Source organism: Pyrgilauda ruficollis, unplaced genomic scaffold (genome assembly GCF_017590135.1).
Source record: "Pyrgilauda ruficollis isolate IOZ18807 unplaced genomic scaffold, ASM1759013v1 scaffold7, whole genome shotgun sequence".
NCBI classification, from domain to species: domain Eukaryota; kingdom Metazoa; phylum Chordata; class Aves; order Passeriformes; family Passeridae; genus Pyrgilauda; species Pyrgilauda ruficollis.
In genome coordinates this window covers 6,155,065-6,180,893 of record NW_024528821.1, presented here as the reverse complement: position 1 = coordinate 6,180,893, position 25,829 = coordinate 6,155,065, and the positions used below count along the sequence as shown (strand labels likewise).

Genomic DNA, 25,829 nt, shown 5'->3' with positions numbered 1-25,829 from the left:
CTCACCCTCTGCTTTAAGCCCTCCATCAGCACCAAGGAGTGGCAGCAGGACCCTGCTGCCCCAGGAGGGGACAAAGGGCTGGATTAAAGTCTGGGCTGTCTTCAGGGGCATGGGTGACTCAGAACTATCAAGACACTCCTGTCTACAAAGACCTTGGCATTAAGAAAAGACAAAGAGCTTGAAAACAAAGAGAGGAAACAGCTTCCCTAGGCAGCAGCAGAGACAGCTGCAGGGCAGGAGTGTGTCACCACTGCCATGCTCTGTCAACAGCTCGATCAAGCACTAGAGGGGAAGCACTGGGCAAACCAGTGCCCTGTTCCACCGCCTCACTTGGACCCTGGGCTGAGGCACCTCCATGGTCAGCTCCAAAAGTCTGCCCCACACTGCTGCAAAGGATAAAGCAGGATGGAGAGGGTGGTGCTGCCAAGGTACAGCACTTTTTGGGTGGTCTTGCACTGGCACACACAGGATGCAAAGTGACCATATCTGAGAAACCAGATATAACATTGACCAAAGCAGCTCCTCCTATCAATGCCAGAGCCCAGCTCCCAGACAAATGCCATTTCAGGAAGCCTGGTGAAAAGCTGCTCTGTCAAGTGCTGGTTTGGTTTGGATTTGGTGGGGGTTTTTTGGTGGTGGTTTGTTTTTTTTTTTAAACTCGGTAGCTTTTCTGGTGAAATTGCACTTTAAAATGTCTAAGCATTCAGCTACTGTTTGGAGCCATTAAGTATGCTGTTTCAAATCTCATCTCTGGCAAGCATCCCAATTAAGCAGGCATCCCGTTGATCAGCTTTCTGATCACATGGGATTTGTTCTGCTGCTGCATCAGATACAATACTTTCTGCTTTGACGAATTTCATGTGTACCCAGAAGGAGGCCCCACCCTTCTCATTTAGAGAGAAAAAAATTCTCAAAGCCAGCTTCCACTGACAGCATCTTCGGGAAATCAAAGGCAGTTGAAAGAGCAATCTCTTGTTTGTCCTGAAATTGGTGTGGAGCAAGTTGGGCAGCAGGAATCAGACCAAGAGCTTGTTTAGTCTGAGTAAAGTGTGGGAAAGCACGAAGGGAGCAGTCACTGCAGAACAAATTTTTATTTTTCTTCTTTGCCCATGTCTCCCTCATGGCACAATTTAGAAACCAGGGGCCTTTCTCATCAGATAAGGTTACTTCTGAAATGAGAGCACTAACTAGACAAACCAACATATTCAGTCTCAGAGGCAATTTAAAAGGCAGGAATAAAATTTAGGAGCATACTGGACCTGCAAGATTGCAAAGTGGGAAGATGGGAACTTTCCAAAAAGGAAATCCCAAAGATGCTTTGAATAGCCAGCCAAAGAACATGCACCATGAATTCCCCACAGAGGAAAACTCCAAATAGGAAGGGTTTGCTTTTGGTACAGGGCTTGGAAACCAATGTCGCTATTTTGTGGGAATTCAGGATTCCTTCTGATGTGGATATACTTTCAAACTTCACAAAAAAGAGGTACAAGACTACAGCAGGTAAGAGCCTAAGGTGCAGCACAACTAAAGACCTTTTCTGTGGCCAATTTGCTTGTCTCAACTTTCCATCTTCAAAATAGGAAGAATAAACAGCATTTTCTTAGCTTATAGGGCAGGATAAAGCTACTACCAGACACACAAGATGGTCAGAGTGATGGCAAACATGGAAAACTCCTCAAAACACAGGAGGAACATGTCAGACTAAGGAAATGGCCCAGCCTGGTGGCAGAGCACCATCATGAAGGGACACTGCCCAGCTTTCCCTGCTAAAACAGAGAAATCTCCATCACAAGCTCTTACACCAAACATCACAACAGCCTCCAATGAGGAGGAATCCTTCACTGTTCTCTGGTGAGAATAAACCAGAAACACCTGAGCTTTTCAGCTGGGGTGACAGATGCTGTGTCCCACATGGGCAGAGAGGCCAGACACTGTACGTGGGACACCAGGAGGCCAAGTTCAGGGTGGTTCACAGACTTGACACCTTCAGGCTAGAAGAGCTTGTCCAAAGATCTGGCCAGTTCTCCCATGTGGCACAGCACAAGGAGCCTCACCCAGCTACAGCACACTGCCCCAGGAAAGATACTCAGTCCCAACTTTAAACTGAGAACTCTAATTAACTCTCAGTGCAGCTTATTCACATCAGCATCGAAGAGCTGCTTCAAGACCTCTGACAGTTCTTAAAATATACATTGTGACAGACTAAAACTCAGCTGACAAGTGTCATCCCCTCCCAGATACACCAACCAGCAGACACGAGCCATCCTCTCCCTGGTGTAACAGGGTTCTCCAGCCTGAAACCTGTTTTAACTGACAAGCAAGAGCAGGGACAGGCAGTGAAGGCTTCTCTGAACTACCTGCTCTGCAAACACCTATCTCCCACAAGCTTCCCTTCCTACCTGAAAAGAAGCAAATCCTTCCTGCTCTAACTCTAAATCAGCATTACTGTGAAAAACAAGTGACAGGGCTGTGACATTAGTACAACTCTCTGCTGAGACAACTGCAGTGAAATGGTCTCACTCCCAGACAGTAAAATGGATTAAAGCCTAGGTAGGATTCATCTTCCCCAGTTTTAGTCCAACAGTGCCACACAGCTAGTCCAAGGGAGTCAGCCCCATCTCAGTGCAAAACATCTATCCAAAACAGGATCCACTGGTATTGAGCCACTCAGAACTTCTGGGATGGTCAAATAAGCACCTGGTGGTAAGACCCTTCCACTTGAAGCCCTGAATCTCACAGCTCCTCAGTTATCAGAGGAAAAGAGAGACACAGCTTTCAAGGAGATGCAAAGGTAGCATCAGACACTCACTCCTCTGGAAGATTCTGCCCAGTTCTGTGCAGCACAGGCAATGGCCTGAGCTCGGGCACAGGGCTGGGGCCTCTGTGAACAAACAGAGAGGGACAGGGAGCAGTGTGAGCCCGACAGGCCCAGGGCTGTAACTCACAATTGGCTGTAGCTGCGCGCCCGGGAGCATGAACTGCATCTGCTGAGCAAACATGGCTGCGGCCGTCTTCTGCTGGATCAGGTTGTTGCGTCCATTTATTTCAAGTTGTGTTTTTAAATGTGGGGGAGGGTGGAGATATTTGCAGTTCTCTCGGGTACACCGGCCCTAAAAAACATAATGGAACAGCATTTCAGTGAATGTAACACCCAGGGCAGCCAGAGAAATTTAATTAAGGATTGTTTGGGTTACTGGAACAACACAATCATCGAGGCGGAGGCGGCTTGGTAGCTACTGTGCCTCTTTTGTGATTTTTCTATAGCAGGTGAAGAGAAGAGCAACATGACTTCTCCTGCAGTAACACTAACTGAATACTATCAAGTTAAACCAAGAAGTCAGGCTTCCTGATGTTAAAATGATTGTTGTAAGGAAAAACCCCAAACAATCTAACACAAACACCAATACTTTCAGAAACTAGTGGCAACAGTTCCAGAAACAACGACAAAAATTCCCTGTTTCCTTGCGTGGGTTGCTTTTCCCTTCCTTTCCAACACCAGACCACTTAATTGGCCCTGACAACCAGACAGAAGAAACAAAACTGTCTCTACCACTTCCCTAGCTGCACTGGATAAAACTTTAAGAGGACAGCTCTGTAAGGCAGCACCTCTGATCCACAACATGTGGGTACCCCAAGATGCTGAGAACCGGCAGTCACAGGAGGAAGAACCAAAATTATTTTCCCCCTTTGTGCTTTCATTTATCAAAAGTGATGTGTGTTGCATCACTGACTCCTTCCCCCCTGCAATAAACACTGGCCATGCCAATGGCTCCTAAAAGGCAAGAGATCACTGATATTATCTTTGCAAATCAACTGAGATCATTACTTAAAAAACATGTATAAACTGTGCTTTAATAGTGTTTGCAAGTAGACATAAGAAGATCGATACCACTAAATATCAGTTAGTAAGAAAGTTAGTAACAAGTGTTGTCATTAAGATGAAACAGTTCTTGAAAAATGAGATTTTCTCTCTCCCCCCCTTTCTTTTTGAATTTGTTCCTCAAGAAACAAGAAGTATACAGAAAACATGAAATACTTAATATAACTTTATGCAAAAATTGTGACTTTTTTGAGGAACAAATTCTTTTGAGCTATTCAAAGCCTATTAAAATAAGCCAGACCTGGAGGCCACAGAGCTGTTCCATGACAGATAATTAATAACGGTTCCGGCAGCCAGCAAAGGCACAGGACCATCCATTACCCAGCCTATCCCAGGCACAGTCATCAAGGGCTGGATGCACAGTTCTCAGTCTCAGTGTAATTAAATTTGCTTTCCAAAAGGGGCACACCAGATGACCCCATGTACCTGCCCCTGTTAGCAGGATCACGTGCAGCAGAGCTGTAACCCCATAACCAGGTCCACAAGGATACAGCAGCTACCACCACTCACCCAAGGAACCTCCTGGGATCAGCCCCTGATGCACCCAGGATACTCCCCTGGGGATTCTTTAAGGTTTTTGCAAGCATACAGGTGAAATCATGGGACAGTCCAAGTACCACTGCAAAAAGCCAACACCATGACCCACTGGCTGGTATTGAATCTCCAGCCAGGCTCCCCAGCATGCCAGGTTGCTGTAGAGCAGCCTGAGATTTCCAAGCTTTACTCTGTCCCACTTCCCAGTCGGGATAACAGCTTCAGTGGGGAGAGGGCTGCAGAGTTTGACTGCAGCTTAAAAGGAGCTGTTTGACATGTGTCATGGGAACAGACTCCTCTCTTATCTGCTCCGAGGAGATCAGAGTTAAACAAAAGGCAAATAATTAAATGCAAGAAGTGATGGGATAAAGCCAGTGGGACAGGAAAAAAACTACTTCCAAATTTTAGCAGCCTGGCTTGGTGGAATGGAACTCTCTGCCTTGCTCCTAAAAGAGCCCAGTGGTTCCCAAAAACCCAACTCAAAAAGAAAGAGGCTTTTTAATGCTATTGTTTTGGCTTCTCAGCAATCCAACAGCTCCAGATCCCCAGCAGTGAGTTAATTGCTCACAGGCCCTGAGGACAGGAATCTTCACCACCAGACACTTTCTCACATCTGTGTGAAGTGAGGGTAAAATGGCACCACTGCAGCTGGCCAGTGTTCAGACACCCAGCGCCACTACAAAGGAAATGACTGCATTAATCTGCAAGGAGAACACTGGGCAGGTTTGGGTCACCCTTCTCATGCTGCACAGGACCAGGCCTCTCTACAGCCTTTCCCATCACCTGGGACCCAGCAGGAGCCCAGGGTTCAGCCTCAGGGTTCAGGGAGCACATCTGCAGTGTCCCACCTTCACAGCTCCTGCAGGGCTGCTGCTGACCAGGAGCAGACCCCACAGAACCACGGGCTGCCCATGGCCAGAGAGCTGCTCCAGCCTCCATGGACACATCAGCCTCAGAAACTCCTCCTGACTGGAACTTGGCACAAGTGCTTTGGGTTGGGGAAACACTTATTTCTACCAAATTTGGAATAAATCTGTGTAGATACTTCTACGCTGCAGGAATGGAGAAGATGAAAAAAAGAACCACTATATTATGTAAACAATACTTACATAGTTGACTTCAACTTGAGAAGGACTTTGCTATTTCAACTAAAATTGTGAGTATCATTGATACCAGCAACCCCAGCTTGGTGTGAAGCTTTGTTCTATTTTTTTTTCCTCAAAGCAGTTTGCTTAATTCCAACAGGGGGTTCTACAAACAGAATATTTTTACTACCAATAAAAAAAAACACCATACAGCACGAGGTGTTGGTCTTGCAGACAGTCTGTAAGCTGAAACCAGTGCCCACACAGTGCTACTGGTTTCAAGGACATGTATTTGTAAGAAACAGAGCTGTGCAGATGCTGCTGCAGAGCAAAGGCTGTGAAATGCTGTCAGGCAGGCCTTTGAGGGCTCAGAAAGACTAAATGAATCACTGATACACTCAGATTCAAACCCATGCCTTTGGTCTAACTCCTCCTCACCAACATTTTCATCCTGGGCACCACCAACCACTGTGTTTCACTGGGGCATACTGGAAGCCACAGCTGAGTTGAGCTCCCCTCTACAGCACCACAGTAAGTTCTTAATCTCTCAGACAATGAATTTTAGGAATTGGTGATGTGACAAGAGTGACACAAAATGCTCCCAGTTTAGATATCCTGCTATGCAACAACTTTCAAGATGCTGCTCTATAGTGATGGGCACCACTAATAACCCCTGAACTCCAACAGTGTAGGGGTGAGCCCTTCTTCTACCCTTCCATCACAACACCCAGCTCTTGGTACTTCCCAGAAACACACACAATCTTCAAGACCAATTTCAGCTCTACAAAAGCTGCCAGAAGGACAGAGAAGCTGCCATTTTTAACTCCTCAGTACCAGCTGCAACACAGCAGGGAAAGCAACAGGGAACTGGTAGCAAATCTGCTGTGTGGATACTGGGCTGGGGATAAATAAGGACAACTCCATTTTATACCTGAGTGGCCTAGGAATACAACATGAGAAAATACAACAGGAGTTAGGCCCCCAGTTTTAGATGAGCATATTTATGCTACAAGGCACAACTTTCCTGCAGGGACTAGCTGTGGCTCCAGCAGATCGAAAGCTCAGCACAAGGCACAGGACAGTTCCAGGGCTGTGCACAGAAGACCAAATGAGGGATTCTCCAAGCTGAGTGTTGCACCAAAAAGCAGCATTACAGCACCTGGAGTGGCCACTGCACATGTTGGTAGGGGGCTTGTGCTCAAAAACTGATCTGTGCTGGTAAGCAGCACACTGAGCCTGCTGGCACCAGTGCAGCCATCCTCCTGTAACTGGAAATTTGAAATTTGTTGCTGTCAATTTAGCCTGAGTACTGACTCCAGGACAGGCACATTCCCACCCTGTCCCAGGTGGCACACAAGCCTGCAGCTAGGGAATCACCACCCAGTAATAGACTGCTGCTGGCCTTGGCAACATGCTAAATATAGCTGTATTTTCTGGCTCTTCACAAAATGGAAGGAGTCTGAAGGACCATGTTCATCTGCTTCTTTGCCAACTACAACCAGGAGGGAAAAGCATATGGACTGCATTTTCCAAGGCTTGAAAAATGGATATTAAAAATAAATCATTAAAAGATTTTATGAGTATCTTCTCCCCATTTCTTCCCACATACTCCCCCACCCTTACAGTAGGCTGCTGGCATGTGATTGACTCTGTGTTGCCAACTTAAGTCATGCTGTGATGGCGTATACTGTAAATGGCTGGCATCTGACACCAGCTAACGTGACAGCAGCTTGCACTGCAACAAAGCCAGCTGTTTGGAGTGCAGCACTGAAGGCAGCACACTGAAACCCAGTAGAAAAACCTGCATTATACCTGGTTGTGTGGAGTTTGCACCTTGTCATCTGCATCCTAGCTCAGTGGGATGCAAATAAGAGCATTCTGTGTACTGCACCAGGCTGGATGAACCTTCCCAAAGCATGTTGCACAAATTGTCTTCTTCCTGGCTCCTGAAGTGATTTGAACTGTGCTGCAGAAACAAGGCTCCCAGCACAAACCCCCATACTTGCTCACATGTCACATGTTCACCAGTAATGCAGTTTGTTACGGTCTCTTTAATCCCAGACACCAGTGAGGGGTTCCAGACACACATTTCTGGTTTTAATGACTGCACACTATGTCCCATCAATCATGAGCAGTTCTCATGTGAAAATCTTCAAGTTAATGCAGCTTTTCACACACTGGAGGCTGCAGTAGGTTGGTGCCCTGACTGTGAAGTCTTTTCCACAGATACTGATGACATGTGCAATGACTGACAGCAAAAAGAATGAAAAGAGACCAAGCAGGAAAGGATTTCCATGTTTTGCACAAAACCAGGCACCAAAACACAGCTTGTCTACATAACTTTTCTCTGCATGAAGCAGCAGATTTCCACCTCCCCAAGAGGAACTCAGTGGGGAGGCACATTCAGAGATGTGCTGGCCCTGCTTACTCAGTGCCTGTCGCTCCAGTGCTGAGGCATGAAACGCTCTCTGCTTTCCATCCCACTCACCACATGCACACAAAGGCTCTCTCCTGGCCATGGATCCTTGCTCCTGCCACAGACTTGCATGGCTTTCTCATACACAATACAACCTCAGCCACCATGGTGTCTGCCCCACATTTCCAGGGCAGGCTGCAAATTCATGCCATGGAGCATGAATTGTCCTGCAACAGTGGGAGGCAAAAAGTGGGAAGCTCAGGGTTGCATCCCCATGTCCATGCAGCACAACTAAGAACCTGTACTGAGCAGCACGTGCTGCTTCAGGTCTACCCCTACTGCCACCTGCTCTGTAAGAAAGGAGAGGTCCTGGGAGGTAGAGTTGGTACCTGGTGCCCAAGCTCAAAGTCCTCCCCCATCCTGTAAGGACTTGCAGCTTCGAAGTTACACTTCCAAGACAGCAAATCACCAGTGCACCACCTCTACTCAAGTGCTTTGTGCTCACAGCAGTTTGTCCCTAAGCAACCTTCTCCAGGGCTGAGCAAGTGGAACTCTGGCTGGATTGAGTGGCTGCCACCTCCAGTGCACTGTATGGCTCGTCCAGCCACCTCCAATGCTGCAGCACGCTCCTCTTTCCACACAGGTAGAGACCTGCGTTGGAGGAAGGGAGATAGCTGTCCATCTCACTGCTGGATCAAACGCCTTCCACTGGCAAACATCAAATAACATGGAAATAGCATGTTTTCAACTGGAAAACAAAGGAGGCTGGAGCTGACAAGACAGTCTGATCATTAGCGAGTGTTACGTCTCAGATAGGTGTTCATGCAGCCCAGCTGTCACTCACTGCAGTTCAAAGCCAGCCCTGAACACACCTTTATCTGCAAGTCCTTTCTACAGGCTCATGAAATTTCAGAAATTAAGCTGCCAACTGAGACAGTGAGAACTGCAACCTCACAGCCTCCCTTAACATTGACCCTGGCCCAATACATCAGGTAACTTCTCCTGAGGAGCAATGCTTTCCTCCTAGCAGTGTTGGAGCAGCTCACTTTTACAGAGAAGTTTTAAAGTGAAATTATGTAGAAAACACTCCTTGAACATGTTCTAATGGAAGGCTGTTAGACTCCCCTACAAGCATCCTACAAAGCAGGTCTAGAAGGATGTAATGAAGTGATACATCTCCCCATTGCCCACACAGATCACCTATTTTCTTTGTTCCCATTACTTGTCTATCTCCCAGACATGGGACTTCAACACATCAATCTTCTCACAGCTGATTTTCAACTGCAGTTTTGGTCCACTTGCAACAGAAAACTAAAACTTCTTGTTTAGGTCAGAATAGGAATTCTTCCCTTCCTCCTTGAGGAAGGGCCCATACTTAAAGACTGTTGTCACATCTACCCCCTTTCCTTACTCTCAGCTCCAGACTATGCAAACCATCCTCTTCCAACTCTCCCTGCACAGTCTCCAAGCTTCTCCTTAGGCTACTCCCCCAGTCCCTGCTGCTGTGAGTACCTGCACGGGGCACTGTGCTCCACCTAACCCCTGAGCAGTGCTTTGCAGGTACACAGATTTTTTCACATGTCCTGCAAATGACACTGCTGCTTTTACATCCCTGCATGGCATTTTCTTTCCTACTAACAATGTACTATTCTTTGATTCACTCTCAACAAGCCTTTTCCAGAACTACTCCAGACCCAGCTATGCTGCTCCCTGTATGAGGCAGCTGATTCACTCCAACACTGTATTTCATACTGCTTTATTGAACTCACCTTTTTATGGATTACTTTTCCAACCTGTCAAGACTATCTGCAACTCCACATCTGGTTCTCTAAAGAGTGTCTGTAGTTCCTCCCAGCTCAAAGCACCCTACCAATTTAACAAGCATACTCTCTCTATTCCATCATTCAAGCCATCAGAACAAAACAAAACTGAACAGTCCTGCCAAGCACATCCTTCCAGACTGCCACTGAACTCAGTTTTCCAAGCTGTTGTGGATAGTCACATAAAAATTTATCCTATGCTTTGTTCCCTGTCTTGTTTGGAAGTGGATTTGTGCTGCATCAAAGGCTCCCAAACCTAACGCCAGCACTTCATTCTCCCTCTCTGAAATAACTCATCACAAAGGCTTTCCAGTTCTACTGTTTTTTCTGGTCCTTTTGGGACAGATGTTGGGATTCTAGAGAGTCTGTGCTCTGCACCCCTCCTACACCAGCAGCCCTGCTTATACAGAATTGGGTACAAAGAAGCTGGTGGTCTAAAGTTACTTGTAACAGCAATAAAAAAATACAGCACAGCTGGCTGCTGACATTTTTCAAATGCAGGTGTAACACACATTTACAGAGAGCCCAGAGACTGCTGTTATGGTGAGGATCCTGCTGTGAACAGATCATAGCTGGAAAGAAAAAGCAAAATGTATCTTCTAGTTAGCATGACCAGATGGCAATCAGCCTCGAAGGCAAGGGAAGCAACACAGACTTCCTACCATACAGAAGTTTCAATTTCAATGTGTGTGAATAAAAATGCTAGAGTTAAGGTTAATCTGGTAGTTTCCAGCTATGGATGATACAGACACTGTGAAATGCATGTTCTAGCCAGGAAAGAGTACAGTTCATGAATACAGAATTTGCTGGAAATAGAATTCAAACAGCCCATAAAAAGCACAAACCAGAGTTTTATAATATCTCTAGGGTGAGTTGTGCCTGACTTTGAAATTCCCACCTCCGAGTATAAAGAGCCACCTCCCCGAGCCTGCGCAGACAGATGAGACAAAAACTGCTAAAAACACCCCAGGTGTTATTTTGGCCCAACTCAGCTCCCCTGCAGTCACTTGAGAATCATTTGCAGATTTTGTGCTGTTCTGAACGATGCTCTGAGCTGCAGCAGCAGCATGTCAGCTCTGACCCAGGGCTGCTGAGGTGAACAGGGACATGTCTTTTGTCAGGGTACAGAGGACAAGAGTCAGACCTGCCTTTCCACACAGCTTCAGTGGAAAAACTAGAATAGCTATCACAAGCTCCCAGGGCTACCAATGTTCCCAGCACTCTCAAGGCAGCCCCAGCTTGTCACTAAAACAGCAACTGAATTTCATGGCTTCAATGAATGTTAGGTCAAGCCCTTTCTGAGCAAGCCTAGACTTGATCTTGACTGAAATGAATGAACCTTGATGCTTTTGCATGATTCCAAATGAAAGCAGGTGACATTTGGCAGCTACAACAAGAGTTTTGGGTCCTTCTGAACTGAGAGCTCAAAGCAAAGCTCAGTGGCACATGCAAGTGCAAGGCAGCTCGGAAACCCTTGGAGCACACCAAGCAGACACTCTGTGTTCACCCCACTGAAGGGAGGGAGGTACAATTTGCACAGACCCAGTCTACCCAGTTTTCTTCTCCCTAGAGCTGTGGGGCAGAGCCTTGGGAATCCAATCAATGTTTGAACTTAAAAACCTAAAACATCATATCCCTCTGCAACTTTAAAAAAACAGACAACCACTTCAGTCCAGGTAGGGTCTATCTCTATGTCCAGGGAGTTGGAAAATGCACAAGGAATTAAAAGCAATCCCTGGCTCTAAGACACTGATGCTGCTCTTCAGCCTCCCCCCATGACTGTTCTGCTGGGACATTTTTGCTTTGCAGGGAAGATGGAAAGAAGGACACACAACGTAAAAAAATCCAGCATCATTTCTACAAAAGGTATTCAAGTCCAGAAATAAAGCTGCCAACAGCCAACTGAGGAGACTGCTGAACAAACACTGCTAAAGACCCGTAACACTTCCATCTCTTTGTCATTCCAGCCTATGTCTGTGAAAGCCAATCTCTTACCACAGACACAAACCAAGCTGTAGGGGCTGTGCTATGTGCCACTGGCTCAGGGGGATGTGCTGTGCTCGAAGGCTCTCTCCCATCACAGGACTGGAAAGCTGCCCCTTGCCACCAACACACAACAACCAACCTGTGTGGCACGTGGCCAAGCTCACAGTGCTTCAGTCATCTACTTATTGCAGAGTTGGAGAGGTCACCACCAAAGGCATATAAGGGACAGCAGCACTTTGCCCAAGCAGGGGGATACACTTCCCATCACATGGCACAAACAGCTTAGCAGCTGAACAATTTCACCAGTATATTAAAAATGTACCCTGAGCACATCACAGTGCTTCCCTCACACCAGGGTATGAGAGCAATCAGGTGCAAATGCTGGGAACAGATGCACGGCGTGGCCAAGCCCTACTGCACATGCCAATCCTTTCAAATAGTCTGCATAAAAGTGCAAAACACTTGGACAGGGGGGTTTGCAAGATCAGATGTGCTCTGCAGGAACTCAAACATGCTTATCTAGGACTCGCTTTAAAATCTGCAGCCTCAAAATGCTTGTCAAGCTTGTTTTTGTTACATAGCTCAAACCAGAGCAGGAGACAAAAACAAAGCAGAAAGCAGCATTTCTATGTCCTCATCTCCCTTTTTGGTAGCACCTTAACTGGTGACAGCCACTCACAGCCATTGCCAATCACTTCAAACCACTGACCTCGGCAAGCAAATCCGGCTCCAGAAAGAAACGATGGCTTGTTACCACAGAGCTCAAGTACTATCACCCTGACATTTAAAAATATATTTTAATTAGGAACAGGGGGGACATGCAACTACTGCATTCCAGTAGATTCTAAGCAGCCACAGGCACTAGCCTAAATTCCCAAATCCTTATTCACCTGGCAATTAGGGAAGCTGAGAGCTGCTGTGAGTGAAGTTTTGCACATTGCTGAATACAGCAATGTTCCACTGAGTTTCCCCAGGACAGCACAAAGAGGTCATGGCTGTCCTCCTGCTCTCACGCAGGATTTTCATTCCAAGCTGTTTGTTATACTTGAAGGTTCTTAAAAATTCAGAGCAGTTATTTTGTTGGGGAAAAGCCCTGTAGCTCCTTCATTATATTTTTACATCTTGACAACTCTTTCCAGCTCTGTTCCCCTGCCAAGCTCTCTTCTTTGAGGCCAATGGCACGCTCTGTTATGCTCAATGAAAAAAGTGTATTGATTTTAATGTTTTTGGTTTGTGGAACATTTAGCTTGCTCCAAGCAATGGATAGTGTTTACCAAGCCCAAGAATATATATTAAAAGAATATGGCACTGTTAAAGTATGTTTTTTGAGCTGTAGAGCCACAGAGCAGAAAAACATGTTTATCTGAGAGATTACTACTTCCAATAACAGCAATCTCATGCCACAAAAGACAGGAATAAAGACTTCATCAAGCTCTTTTCTTTTGCATCCACCAATACATTTTGATTATGCTACGTTTGTGAACCATATCAGACTGTTACCACCACATATTTGAAATTAGGTTTAAACAGAGTAGAATTATCATCATTTAGAGTTCTGAACTGAACATTTTTAATGTCTTCCAAGTATTATTCCATTACTCTCCTAGGTTCAGGAATGTTAAAAGCACAATAAAATAGGCTTCTTTAATACAGTATCAAGAACAGGCTCTCTCCAAGACAAATAAGACTTTACAGACCTGCCTGGTCACAGACCTGCTGGAGGAAATGATCAGTAACAATTACAAAAGAAGGCATTTAGTGTCCAGTAGAGAGAGCACGTTTAGGAGCATGGTTAGCTCTGGGATCACTGCATGTACAGAGCAGGATGTGGAGGAGGTGACATCCACCAAAGTTAATATTCCTGTGGGTTTCAATGTGGGACTATTTCTAAGTTTAAAAAAAAAAAAATTAATTCTACCTGGAAGATAGAAACACTGGCAAGTCATTGATTTTTCTTCTATAATAAATTACAAAAAAAGCCCACGCCAGCTCTCTGGAACAATACTGCACAAGTACTGTATTTTAAAAAAACACCACAAAACCCCAAAGAAAAACAAACAAAATTAAACTTCACACATATCTTCTACCTTCCATCCTCAACTGTGTCCCTCCTGATTGCTATTACACCAGGCCAGCATTTGAAAACAGCAAGTGCAGTTTCTCTTGTCCCTTAAACCATCTTTTCATTGTAAATCCCATAATCCAATTCTATAACTTTCACCAGCTGAATCTGTCAAGGTCATATGGAAAGTTGATGCTTCTGACCTTCCTCTACCTACAGTGTCTGTTGAATATTACAGTTGCAGCAGGCAAACCACACGTAGACAGAACCAAGCAAAGTACATCAAAGCCCAGGAGAATAAATGTTAAAAGTACTGTGCTCATGAATACAAATAAAGGACATGTGACCACCTTTGGCAGCCTCATGGCTCAAGTTTACACAAGGGAAAAGGCAAATAGGGAAGAGCAGAGATTGATAACGAAGTGTCTGACCCAAACCCTCCCTCCTGTCCTGCAGAGGGCAAAGTCATGCTCAGAAAACCTCATTCTCACTGTGTTTCAGAAAGCAAAATAAAATTGCAAATAAAAAGATATGGAGGTAGCTAGGTTTGGTTGGGTTTTTCTAAGAACTTGGCAGAATACAACCATTCCCTGAGCAGGGAAGGATGTGGCTGGGCTCTGCCACTCTGTCTTTCCACACTTCAGGTGGAAAAACCAAGATATGTCAGAACATGACATGACAGTCCCTCTGTGCAATAGCTTAAGCCAACAAAGGAGGTGACTGCAGGGTAACAGCAGATGCAGCAGTACAGGAGGGTGATGGCCTCACTGCCACCACAGGATTTGCTCCCTGACATTTGTCACAGTGAGAGGTCTGATGTTCCAAGGCACAGGACACCTTTCTGCTCTTGGCTAGGATTTGCCCCATGGCACAGAGCAAAGCCAGCTTGCCCTGCTCCTCACCCTGATGTCCCACTGATGTCCCCAGCTGCTTTCTCAGGCTATGGTTCAGTTCACCAAAGACCAAGCTTTGTCCTCGTGCTCCCGTTTCAGCTACACGTGCCAGGCATATTTGTGCACGGCAGCACTCCTCCCCTCTGCTCTGGCTTTGCAGAGAAGCTACCAAGCCACAGAAAAGGGCTGACTGTGTGCCACCAACTCCACACATCTCCAAGCAAGGACCCCAAAGCTTTCTGGTCCATGCCAGGCCTCAGATTTCATGCCCACAGTACAATGAAGTCGCTGTTGGTCAAAGGATTAAAGGTGCAGATACAAAAAGTACCTTTAAGAGAGGTCCTGCAGCCTGCTAGGCACAGCAGGCAAGGACCACACATCTCACACAGACCTTGGCTTCCAAACAGGACACTCAGGCCAAGTGACACTGAATCACAACCCTCCATCTAGGAGGCAGCAAGGCTTCAAGAGAAAGGAAGAGAAAAAAGGAAAAAACCAAGCAAAAATAAAAAGAAAGCCTGCCTTGCCGTAGGCAAATATTCCACCTCGGTTTTGCAGACTGATCTATTTAGTGAGTTGTTTATTACAGCCAGTAACATATGCACATTTAAGTCACAGAGGGGATTTTTCTCTTAAAAAACACCTTCAGCAGTGCTCTTTAAAAAGCACCTGGCACTAGAAAGCAGATATGTGACCAATATTTGCTACCATCTCTAGTGAAAGGGAGGTTAAGGCATTGTAAATGTTTGTTAGGAGCTGAGCCCATGGAGAAGCATAACACGCTGTGGTGGCAACAGGACAGACCTTTTTCCATGGAGGCAAACGTGATGGGCTCACAATGCCAAAGATAATACACCGACATCTCTGTGGGCAAAAGGAGAGTTTGGCAATGACAATCCTGGGATAAAACTGCAATTAGTGAGACATATTTAGGTGCAGTTCCCATGCACTAGTCACAAGTGCCACACCGGCAGCCAGCTTTAATGAACACGATGCCCAATTCTGTGCCAACATCTGAAAACCTGCTAACATACAATGGATTCATTACAACAACCTTGGCCAGAGCAAAACTTCTACCTGTTCTAATTACAACACTGCTCACAGACCCTGATTCCCACAGTCTGTAATGCAGTCTCGTGAGGTCTGTGCAGATTCACGCTCCCAACCTCACTCAGCCAAAGCAGATCCATGTTACCAGCTAGCAAAGCCCTCCCAGGAACACTAAGCCAACAAAGATGCTGCAAACCAGCATGCTGCTCAAGGGGGCTTGCTGCTCACCCTGCATTCCATGCTGACCTAGATAGCCAAAATTCGGGGTCTGTAGGTCTCTACACTGACATACAGCCCAAAGACCCCAAAATCTAGCAAGAGTGGTCTGCTTTCTCCATGCGATGCTAGGAACGGATATTAACTGATAATGCCTTTTGCAGAAACCATGATTTCAGCTGCTGAGAGGTTAATTCCATGTAGCCACTGGGTTCTGTTCCCTTCTGTGTAACAAGAGCTCTAGGACAGGACACTGAAAAGGCTGTATGCCTAGCTAGGTGGATGTATCCATTTACTCCTACGGGATGCAACTTTTGGCCTGACCTAAATTCTCCTCTGTGCAGCACTGGTGTGAGTGCCAGAACAGCTAAGAAAGGAATGTGTCCTGCGTGTGCATACATGTGTGTCTGTCCATCCATTGGTCCCAGCTGACCAACAAGAATGGAACTGATCAGGGCTTTCCTTTCATTTGCTTGGTGCTTTGGAGTTCGTCTTTTTAATAACTGCCAGATTCACTTAGGTTTGAGAGCACAAGAGAAAAGCTGGGGGAGGCAGAAGTAACTAAAGCATATCCATGTGGATGTGCTTGCTTATTCAGACTTGAGGCACAAAAGCAAACTGATCAAATTACCGTGGGGTTTTTCTGTCCTTCCTGTATTCCTGCTCTGCTTTCCAAACTCCTGCCCTGAGCTGCTTATCCTTGTCCTGTTCACCAAGTGCAGTACAGACTGCCTGAGACGCTCAACCTTTCGTAGATGAGGAGGTATGCAAGGCTTTCCTTTTGAAGGCTGTTTTCTATTAGAAAGCAAACTTAAACAACATGACTTCCTTAGGCAGCAGACACCTGATCTCATGTATTTTGCTTTTGCTACTGACAAGAGAGATCTTCAGATGCAGCACAATCCCTTCCTAAAAGGGCAGCAAGAAAAAGACCTTTCACTGCCCTTACTGGGCACAGTCAGGATGAGTCAGCTGCAATGCAAATGTTCATTTGTTTTTAGGTGGGATGGGCCCATATAGATGGGGTTGGGAGGGATTGGAGGGATTTTTTCTGCAAGGAAGAGTGACCTTTCTTGAGGACATCTGCAGTGTCTCCACCACGTGAGAGGAGTAGCTGCAAAGAAGCTCCAGGGTCATTAGCAAGTCTGGAATGCAGCAGGACCAGTGCCTACGTAAGCGAACACTCCAACACTGCTGAAAAAATGCTCAAACTGGTTTAAACCAAGATAGACGGACTTCTGATAGGGCCCTGGCAGAAATCCCTGAACAAACTTCTCTTCAAGTGCCTCTGATACAGGCCACAAAGTAAGTGCTAACACTTTTCCCCTGACTGGGCTAAGGACTGAAAGGATGCTTAAAATCATTCTTCAAGAATTAGCACAACCAAAACAGGGAAAACAAAACCCCAGTTTTGAGTAGTGTTTTTGTCCTACCTAATGTGAGCTCTATTCCAAGTAAAGACTTCTAAAGATTTTATATTACTGTGGACTCTTCAAAAACCCATGCAGAGAAACACAAAACAACAATGAAAATCCTCTTAATTCAATCTGTGCTTTATCGCACAAGGCCGCAGCAGGGGATTTCTGGCTGTGGGAATACAAATACTCATCAATGCTACAGCTCAGGGTCCTGCTCTAATTACTACCCAAACACAAAATGAGACAGTCCCAGCCTGAAGAGTTTTCAGTCTAAATACACCAGACTTGGTGGAAAAACCCCAGGCAGCCAGGGGAAGCCTCAGCAACAGCAGACTGCATTCCAGCTGCTCTGTCCTGGGCTGCTGCAGCTGTGATGCCTTTGATGCCTCCCAAGCTCCTTCCTGCCAGCAGCCTGCCTGGGTCCCACCTCTGCATCACTAGCTAAAAGTGATCCTGCCCGTTTGTCTCCCAGCCCCACAAGGGATTTCCCCCTCCCCTCTCCTAACTCTCCCGAGGATGATGCAGAGCAGTTTGAGCGGGCTGTGCGGGGAAATCTGCGCCCTGCCATGACATGCTAGCAGATGCTGACAGAGCTGGCAGTGATGGGTGGCCAGGGTCCCTGCCACATCCCCGAGCTCCCCAGCCCTATGGGAAAGTGGCTTGGGGAGCTGCACTGCTCCTCCCCAGAGTCACCCCCACCTCCTTCCCTTGAGCTCAGAGGTTTTAGACATCCCTGTCTTGCTTTTATCAGCCCTGATGGCTTTCCAGCTTCGAGCACCAGAATCACTCAGTCTGCCTGCCTTGCTCCAGCTCCCACCCTGCAGCATATCACTGAGGTTTTACAGGCAACAGGATTGACACAGCAGGGAGTCGAAGTCTGCGGGGAGGTAACCATGATTACATCTTCATCTGCAAGGGCACCAGATGCACTGAGAAATAAAAATGACTGCTGAAGCAACAGGAGAGGAGAGCAAGAGACTTCTCAGGCTGCCTTGTACAGTCCCTGCAGACACTACAATAGGGACAAAGAGGACAGGGGAGCTGCACTAGGGCTTGGGGACAAATAGGCCCAGAGGGAACGAGGAAAGTGAGCAGAAAGAAGAAGCAGAGCATTAGAATAAGGCTGCAAGTCTTGCACCATCTGAGCAAGATTTGGGAGGGTTTCTGCATAAGCAGGAGCATCTTTTAGCACCTTCCCCTACAATCTTTGGGAAGGAGCAACATTCCCTCCAAAGACAACTGTCTTGAAAGTCTGGTTTATGGAACAAGATTCCCTCCCAGGGAGGAAAGAGCTTTCCTTTGTACAGCTGACCTAAAACACCGTTATCTCTGCCATGCCTGGATGATCTCCCAAGCCCTCCTTAAAGGCTCATTTATATGTCTGGCTTTCACACCACGACCCTGAGCACTAAAGTGCTACAGCATGGGCTGAAATATCCAACCCCATGAGGCTCTAGCTTTCTCCTGGCAAACTCATCCTGGGTTTGCTATCTGCAGCATCACGTGGAAGGGACTCTGGGAGCAGAGCCCAAGCACTGCACGCAGCCCGACACTGCACAAACCAACCATTTGGGATAAAGAGCACATAATGGCTGCAAGCCTTACCCATGCTCTGATCCTTTAGGAATGGGCAGCAAGAGGAAGAAACACAGACCAGTGGGATCAGCCAATACCGTTGGGATTACACACTGAGGTTTTGTATTCAAACTCTGCTCAGCTGAAGCAGGGCTCTTTAAGGACCTAATCTCCGTGTGACTGTTCCCAGCACCAGCCGTGCCCCTGTGGATAACAGGGACTTAGGGAAGCAGCAGCAGCAGCGTCATGATGGTCATGGTCTCAGGCACATGGGCTGCAACTCCACTGTATTGGTGCTGCCGTGGCCACCTTTGAACCCCCAGATACTCCACACTCTTCCAAATGCCCCTCTGTTTAAGAGGTGTCTCCTCTTACTAGGCAAGCAGAGTTCATAAGGCAAAGAAGAAGTGATGAGACAGAGTTAAAGCCCCACGTTTCAGGCTATTGGCTTAAATCCCCATCAGAGGCTGGTGTGGGTACTGCTGGGCAGAGATGTGGACATCACTCATGCAACTCAACTGGATGACAACACTCTTATCTGTAGTGGTTGTTTTGGTTTTTTTCTGACACCAGTGTAGGAGAACAGCTGAAAGTTAGTGCTGTGTTAATGCAGAGTACGGTCAGAGGCAAGATAAAACACAGAGACCACTCAGCAGTCACCTGGGCAATGCATTGTGATACCATACCCATTCTGGAGCACTAGCTAAACTGCTCCTGGTTCCTACACCCAGAATTAAGCAGAATTTGTCTTGCTTTTTAATGGTGCTCTGTGCACCTACCTCAGCAAGGGGTGGGGGCCAGCAGCACCCCTGCAGCAGCTATGCTGGACTGGGTGGTGGGTCTTTCTCTCTGCTGTGCAGCCATACTAATACTAAAGCTACAAGCTACTAAAGTAGCTTGTTTTAAACATTCACATTTCACTGTTGCAAGAGGAAAACTTCTTTCCAGAGCACAGGCTGCCACCTTCCAAACAAGGTCAGACACTGACCTCCTCCCCCACCGCCAATGACCTTATTAGCACTGATCATGGTTCTAATAATATCCCGCATTGTAAGCAGGCCATCTGCCGTAACATTTCACTACAAACTTGGGGAATTGCTTGATCTGAGTATGCTCATGTCCCAGCAAGCCAATTCTGCCCTCTCAGGAATATGCTTCTTCCTCACAGCTTTAAGGTAAATGTTGCAGAAAGGCACCTCCAGGTCTCAGCTTTCCAGCCTGGAGCTGAAGCAAGCAGAGAACAGCCCTGAGCCATTCCCATGTGCTGGCTTCAGACAGAGGAGGTAAAAACACAGAGTTAGTGCTTAATAATCCCTGACTCCAGCATCAGGCTCCTCTGACAGTGGAGACATCAAATAACCATGTCACTGCAATCCTAAACCAAGGCCAAACACTAACCAGACGGTCAGAGAGCCAGATGCAAAACCCAGGGCTCCTGAGAGATCAGCATTGCTTTTGTGCCATGTACTTTCTGCTGTGTGGACAGCAGAAAGATTTTACTATCCTACCACATTAGCTATGGTTAAGCTGAATATTTTCACTGCCTTTGCAGAACAGGAGGCTTTCCTAACAGGCAGGCAAGCTTAGAGAACTAAGCATGTTTGATAGCTATTCCTTTGGAAGGAGCCAGGGTTTGAAATACTTACTCAGTTAGGACAACCTGTCTAAAATACCCAGTCTTGCTATTACAGCAGCTCAGCTGCACTCAGCCTTCAAAGACATTTTTTTTGTACTGCTCCTGTGAGGTCAAAAAGTGCAATTAGGCACAGAGACCGACATTACAACACTTTGAAGCAGTTTGCATCATCACAAGGCTCTGAAAGGTGGTTTTCCAAATCCTTGGTCTTTCCTCTAATCAAAAGACTGTCATCAGACATGGCACGAGCACTATAAGGGGTGAGGAAGGGGGTCAGTGCCTGGGTCCCTGCTGTTTTATGAACAGCAATAAAACAGTATTAATAAGCCAGAAGTAAAACTGTGCCTGTATGGGGCAACATTCACCCAAGGTCTTCAAAGCATTTATTTTAATACCAGCAAAACAATATTTATAGGGGCAGAATTTCAAAGAGCTCAGCTCCTCACTTGGAAATCTAACCACTTATTGAAATGCTCTGTGGGAAATGTCAGACGATGGGCTCTCCAAAAAGCCTGGCACATCTTGTTTATATTTGTTTTAAAGCTTCTAAACAGCTCAATTACATAAAAGCATGTTACTGCACCCTCCCTCAGAAGGGTGAACCAAGTGGCACAAAGCTATTGTCAGCTAAGGGATTACATCAAACTGATGCTATGCCACTGAGGAAATCCGCCAACTCCACATGCTTGTTCAGTCACTCCCCTTGAAGGCATCTTTTACCACCTTCCCCCCAGCTCATTTTGCTGGCCTAATGCAATCAGGAGCATGAGAAGTCCCTAGGTAGCTTCACCAACACTGCAGCATCACAGCCAAGCATCCTCTTTGCCCCAGACTCTGTCCAGGCACAGAGGCTTGTAGGTTTGGTGCTTCTGTTTCAATCCCAGTGTTAGCTACTGCTACACACCAGGGCTGGAAGAAGTAATGCTTGAACTTCTTCCCTAGAAGAATTTGGCAGTGCCACATTTTGTAACATGGCACCATTTGAGGTGCCAGAACTCACTGTACACACACACACCCTTTTTGTGCTCCCTTGGCCAACTTCTGACTCACAGCAGGCAGAGCCAGCCACTTGCTGTCTGGGCCCAGCACCTCATCTCCCTCGTCCCTGTGCAGAGGAAGACCCTGGTGCTCACAGTGCATCCCCTTGCAGTTGTGCTGGGTCACAGACATGGAGCTTTTGCTTGCAGATCCCAGCAGGCTTGTCAAGACTGCAAACTCAAGGTGTGCATGCAGACAAACTCCCAAAAGCCAAAGGTGGCAGAGCAAACGACCACGGGCAGCTCTCTCCCTTTAGAAACTGGCTGAGAAGACTATTTCCCATGCTCAAAACTTGATGCAACAGCTCACTCCAGCACAAGGAGCTCTTTGCTGCCTGCAGGAACTCTACAGCACTTAAAATCAGGCTTAAGTATTTTGCAGAACCAGAACCTTGGTCTGGAGGGCTGTGCCCTTCAAATGGGAAAGTAAGCCTCAGGAGCAGGAGGTGGCATGCCAGGGCCAGTGGAACATTGCAATATGCCCATAAAAGGTTTCAAAATGCATCTGCTTAAGCACACACAGAAGCTCAGAAGGGTTTAGAGTCAACATCCCAAAAGAATTCCTCTTCTGCTTTTTTAGGCAAGTGTGAGCAGCAGTCAGCACTTTACCATCATCTTCCCAACCAGAAACCCAAGGTTACTCTTGGCTAATATTAATAATGCAAATGCTGCTGGCTTTACCCTTTGAGGATGGTGGTTTGCTCACGCCACAGGGAGAAGAACGAGGGAATATGAGCTGCAGGCAGGACAGGCAAGGCTGGCAGCAAAACCCCACTGCTGAATTTGCTTGGCCCATCTCCCTGAAGAGGCTGGCCTCCAAATTGTGGTCTCAGGACCAGTTTGTGGGCACAGCTCTGCTTTCCAACACATACAAGGGGAAAAGCACACCAGTGTGAGGCCCAAGGAAAAGCTGCAATCAAGTAATCAGCTGCAAGAACATGGACAAGAAGATGGACGGTGTTCCTGTCCTTGCCCCTTGCACTGGGAGAGCTTCCCAACTTACCAGCCTGTGCCTACACCTCTGCCAGCCTCTTGAACCTGTCCCAGAGACCCCACACTTGAGACTGGCACCCACACACAGGCAACAGCAAAGGCATCTTCTCCTGTGTGGGCAAGCCCTCAGGAGAAATGTGGGGTCAGGAGGTCTGGGGCACAGATGGTGCTTTCCATCTACTGCACAGCAAATACCCAATCACCAAATATCCACCCTCTGCAGAATATGAACAACGAGCTGAGAACAGAGCATCCCTCCAGGGTAGCACCAGAACTAGACTATGCAACAGGAAACCTACAGATATCTCACCTCTGTTGCCATGTTACCACAGACAACACCAAGTTTCACAAGGCACATGTCCTCGTAAATGTAAAGGCCAAGGCAGTGTTCCCTGCTGAGGCTGCTCAGCTACACAAAGACCCAGTAGAGATAAGGACAAGGCCAACCTCTTCACTCTCCACAACACACCTCAAAGATCATCTCCTTACTTTAGAGCACAGGCAAGAATTCCTGTCAAGGACTCTGCCTTAAACCTTTGCAAATGGCTGGCAATGAATAAGACCGTCCTGCATCTCCCTGTCTACTGCTGTCCTTGCAGCACAGTCACCAGGTAACACCAGCCTGCTCCAGTTACACAAGTGCATCACCCAGCAGCTCTGCAGAGAGCAGGACCAAGGGAATTCCAAGCTGCTGGATTTTGTATTCAGTGCCTAAGGCACTCTGTCCTCCTCCTAACCCTGCCACAGTGGCAGCAACCACTGCTGCAACAGAGAAGCGAGGGGACAGCTCAGAGCAGCAACCTTCTAAAGCATGACTGCAAAATCCACCAGTGCTCATCTGCCAGGGTTCAGCTGTCAAAAAGTCACAAACAAACAAAATGAGACTACTGGGCCATCAGAGGAACCACTGGACAACACTAAACAAATCAAACACGCTGTGCAGACATCTGTCCCACGGAAAGATCAGCTAGGCAGATTAAAGAAAGAAGGTGTATCCTTTCCATGGAAAGCTGAACACACCTAGGAAGGTCACACATCATCTTCAAGCAACCAGCCTTAACCCCACAGAGAGAATCTGCAGCCCAGACAATGGGGCAGGCCTGGGAGATGCTCAGCACACGTAGAGCCAGGTGAGCTTCTCCATCAGTGCTCTCCATCCCACAGATGTGCCAAAAACTTCTGAAGACACTAGAGAGAGTACAGACAGCAAGTATGCCAGTTAAGCTGTGAAAACATGGAGCTTGTTATAACCTACAGATAAGAAGGGATCAGGCCTAAATTAATTTTACCCCACAAGTCCTCCTATTCTTCTTGAAATACCAATTTGCTTCAGAGAGAAATACAAACAGAAATATAGAAATTAACAGAAAAGACAGAGAAATACAGTATTAACAGTTTTTATACATAAAATTGAGTCTAAATACATTTCTCCCCACTTTGAGTTGGTTGATTTAAATAGCAGTTTTAAAAAGCACTTACGACATGCCTTAAGATACACAAGCATCCAGAGTGGACAGAAATCTGCTCTTGCCACACAGGTAAGTGGCTTAATGACCAAGGAAAAGTGGACATTTGTCACACAGGTGACTTTGCCCAACGCTGTTCGTGTGGAATATTTACATCTTCATTACACTAAGCTGAGACATGGAGTCGGAGTGTCTCCAAAAATATCACTAAGGCTTTGTTTGCTTTCTTTTCCTCTCTAAAAGTGTAACCATATGCTAAGTTTAGTGGGTGTTTTTAGTTGTTTCTTAATTTGGAGTTTATTTAAATTTTTAAAAAAATAGATTTGATTTCCAACCAGTAAGTCAGAAATAATTCTAGTCAAGTCAGCATAAACCAGGTACAAATTAGCATGAAAACTGTGAGGAACAGCCTCAGGTACATCAGTTTCAAGATCATATAGAACATCCATTGCCCAAGCAGTGTGAACTTTTTAGACTGCCTTGGGACTTTGAATGTTATTACCAGAGAATAACACTTCTTTTAGAAAACAAACAATTCAAACAAAATTACTTTTAACTTCTTTTTATGCCTGTTCACAGAAAACTTTTCACCATCTTTTTGTAGAGTATTGCTTTGAAACATGCAATAGTTTAACAGCGTTTTTTGCATTAGACCTCCCAAAGCCAAAATTCCTATTACTGAAATTTTTCACCCCACTATTTTCTGTCTCAAAATGCTCTCTGAAACATAATTCACATTAACATTCAAAAAGAAAATTCAAAAACCCCTAAACAGCAAAAAGCCCCAACCCACACCTCACAAAGCTGCATTTGTAAATTTTTTTAAACCACAAGTCCTCTTCAGTGCAGATACCCAAACTGTGAGCAGCATAAATCAACGCCTCTGTGAACACCTGACGTGCATTACCTACACATTTTTATATAATATGTCACCATCTCCTAACGCCCCATCTCTCAGCTCTCTGCTCCATTAGTGACCAAGGATGATGCTTTTTTTTTCCTTCCTGACAGCATCAGAAACTGAAAACACAACCAATGACTTGCTGGCCAGGAACTAAGAGTCAGACAAGCTCATATCCTGCCATCCTGATCCAGGCTGAATAGGAAAGTTAATGACTTGATGAGCAGCCCACCAAAGTGCCAAAACAAACCTTTGTAGGAATTGCCATGAGCCAGCAAACCACGTCCCCAGACCTCACAAAAAGCACTGCCTCTGCACGGGACAGTGCACACTGAGCCTGGGAGAGAAGCAGTGAATGAACCCAGAGGCCACCCCAGTTTACAAGGATGACATGACATTCCTCTCCTTTGCTCAGAACATCTCTGAGGTGCCACAGAGCCTGCCTAGGAGGTACCAGAGAGCACTGGCCACTGACCAGCAGCCCTCGTGGTCACTTCTGGAAGCAGGGTGGCCCAGCACAGTCAGCTCTTGGGCCTCTGGATTGCCCTGCAATCAAGCAGTGCAGACTCTCCAGCATTCACACAAATTAATTCAGAGAACACTCCTTCCAGAATAACAAGAAGGGATGCATGAGTAGAGTGAGAGCTCTCTTGGCATCTGATTCAAATAGCAGCTTCTTGCAAGAAACTATTTTTAAGTTTTGTATCAATCTGCTTGAGAAAGGTTCCTTCTGCTGCCTACAAATGTGCAAATTCCCCCTTCGAAGAAACACAGCTCAGGACAGCAAGATCCAGCCTTGCACTTTCAACTTAATCAAGACCAGGTATTTCATGATCAAAGCATTGCACAACACACAACGTT

General features: G+C 46.4%; 1 protein-coding gene across 5 annotated transcripts in view; it reads right to left on the bottom strand.

The window, feature by feature from the left end:
- MBNL3 (muscleblind like splicing regulator 3) overlaps positions 1-25,829 on the bottom strand; it is a 91,526-nt gene that overhangs the window by 29,524 nt on the left and 36,173 nt on the right. For all 5 annotated transcript variants that reach the window (XR_005956617.1, XM_041485033.1, XM_041485036.1 and 2 more), the window contains one exon: positions 2,946-3,110. Coding sequence is in view for 4 of the 5 variants with exons in the window: in XM_041485033.1 (XP_041340967.1) it covers positions 2,946-3,110 (165 nt within the window). In the remaining variant the exon portion in view is untranslated. The remainder of the gene's footprint in view (positions 1-2,945; positions 3,111-25,829) is intronic.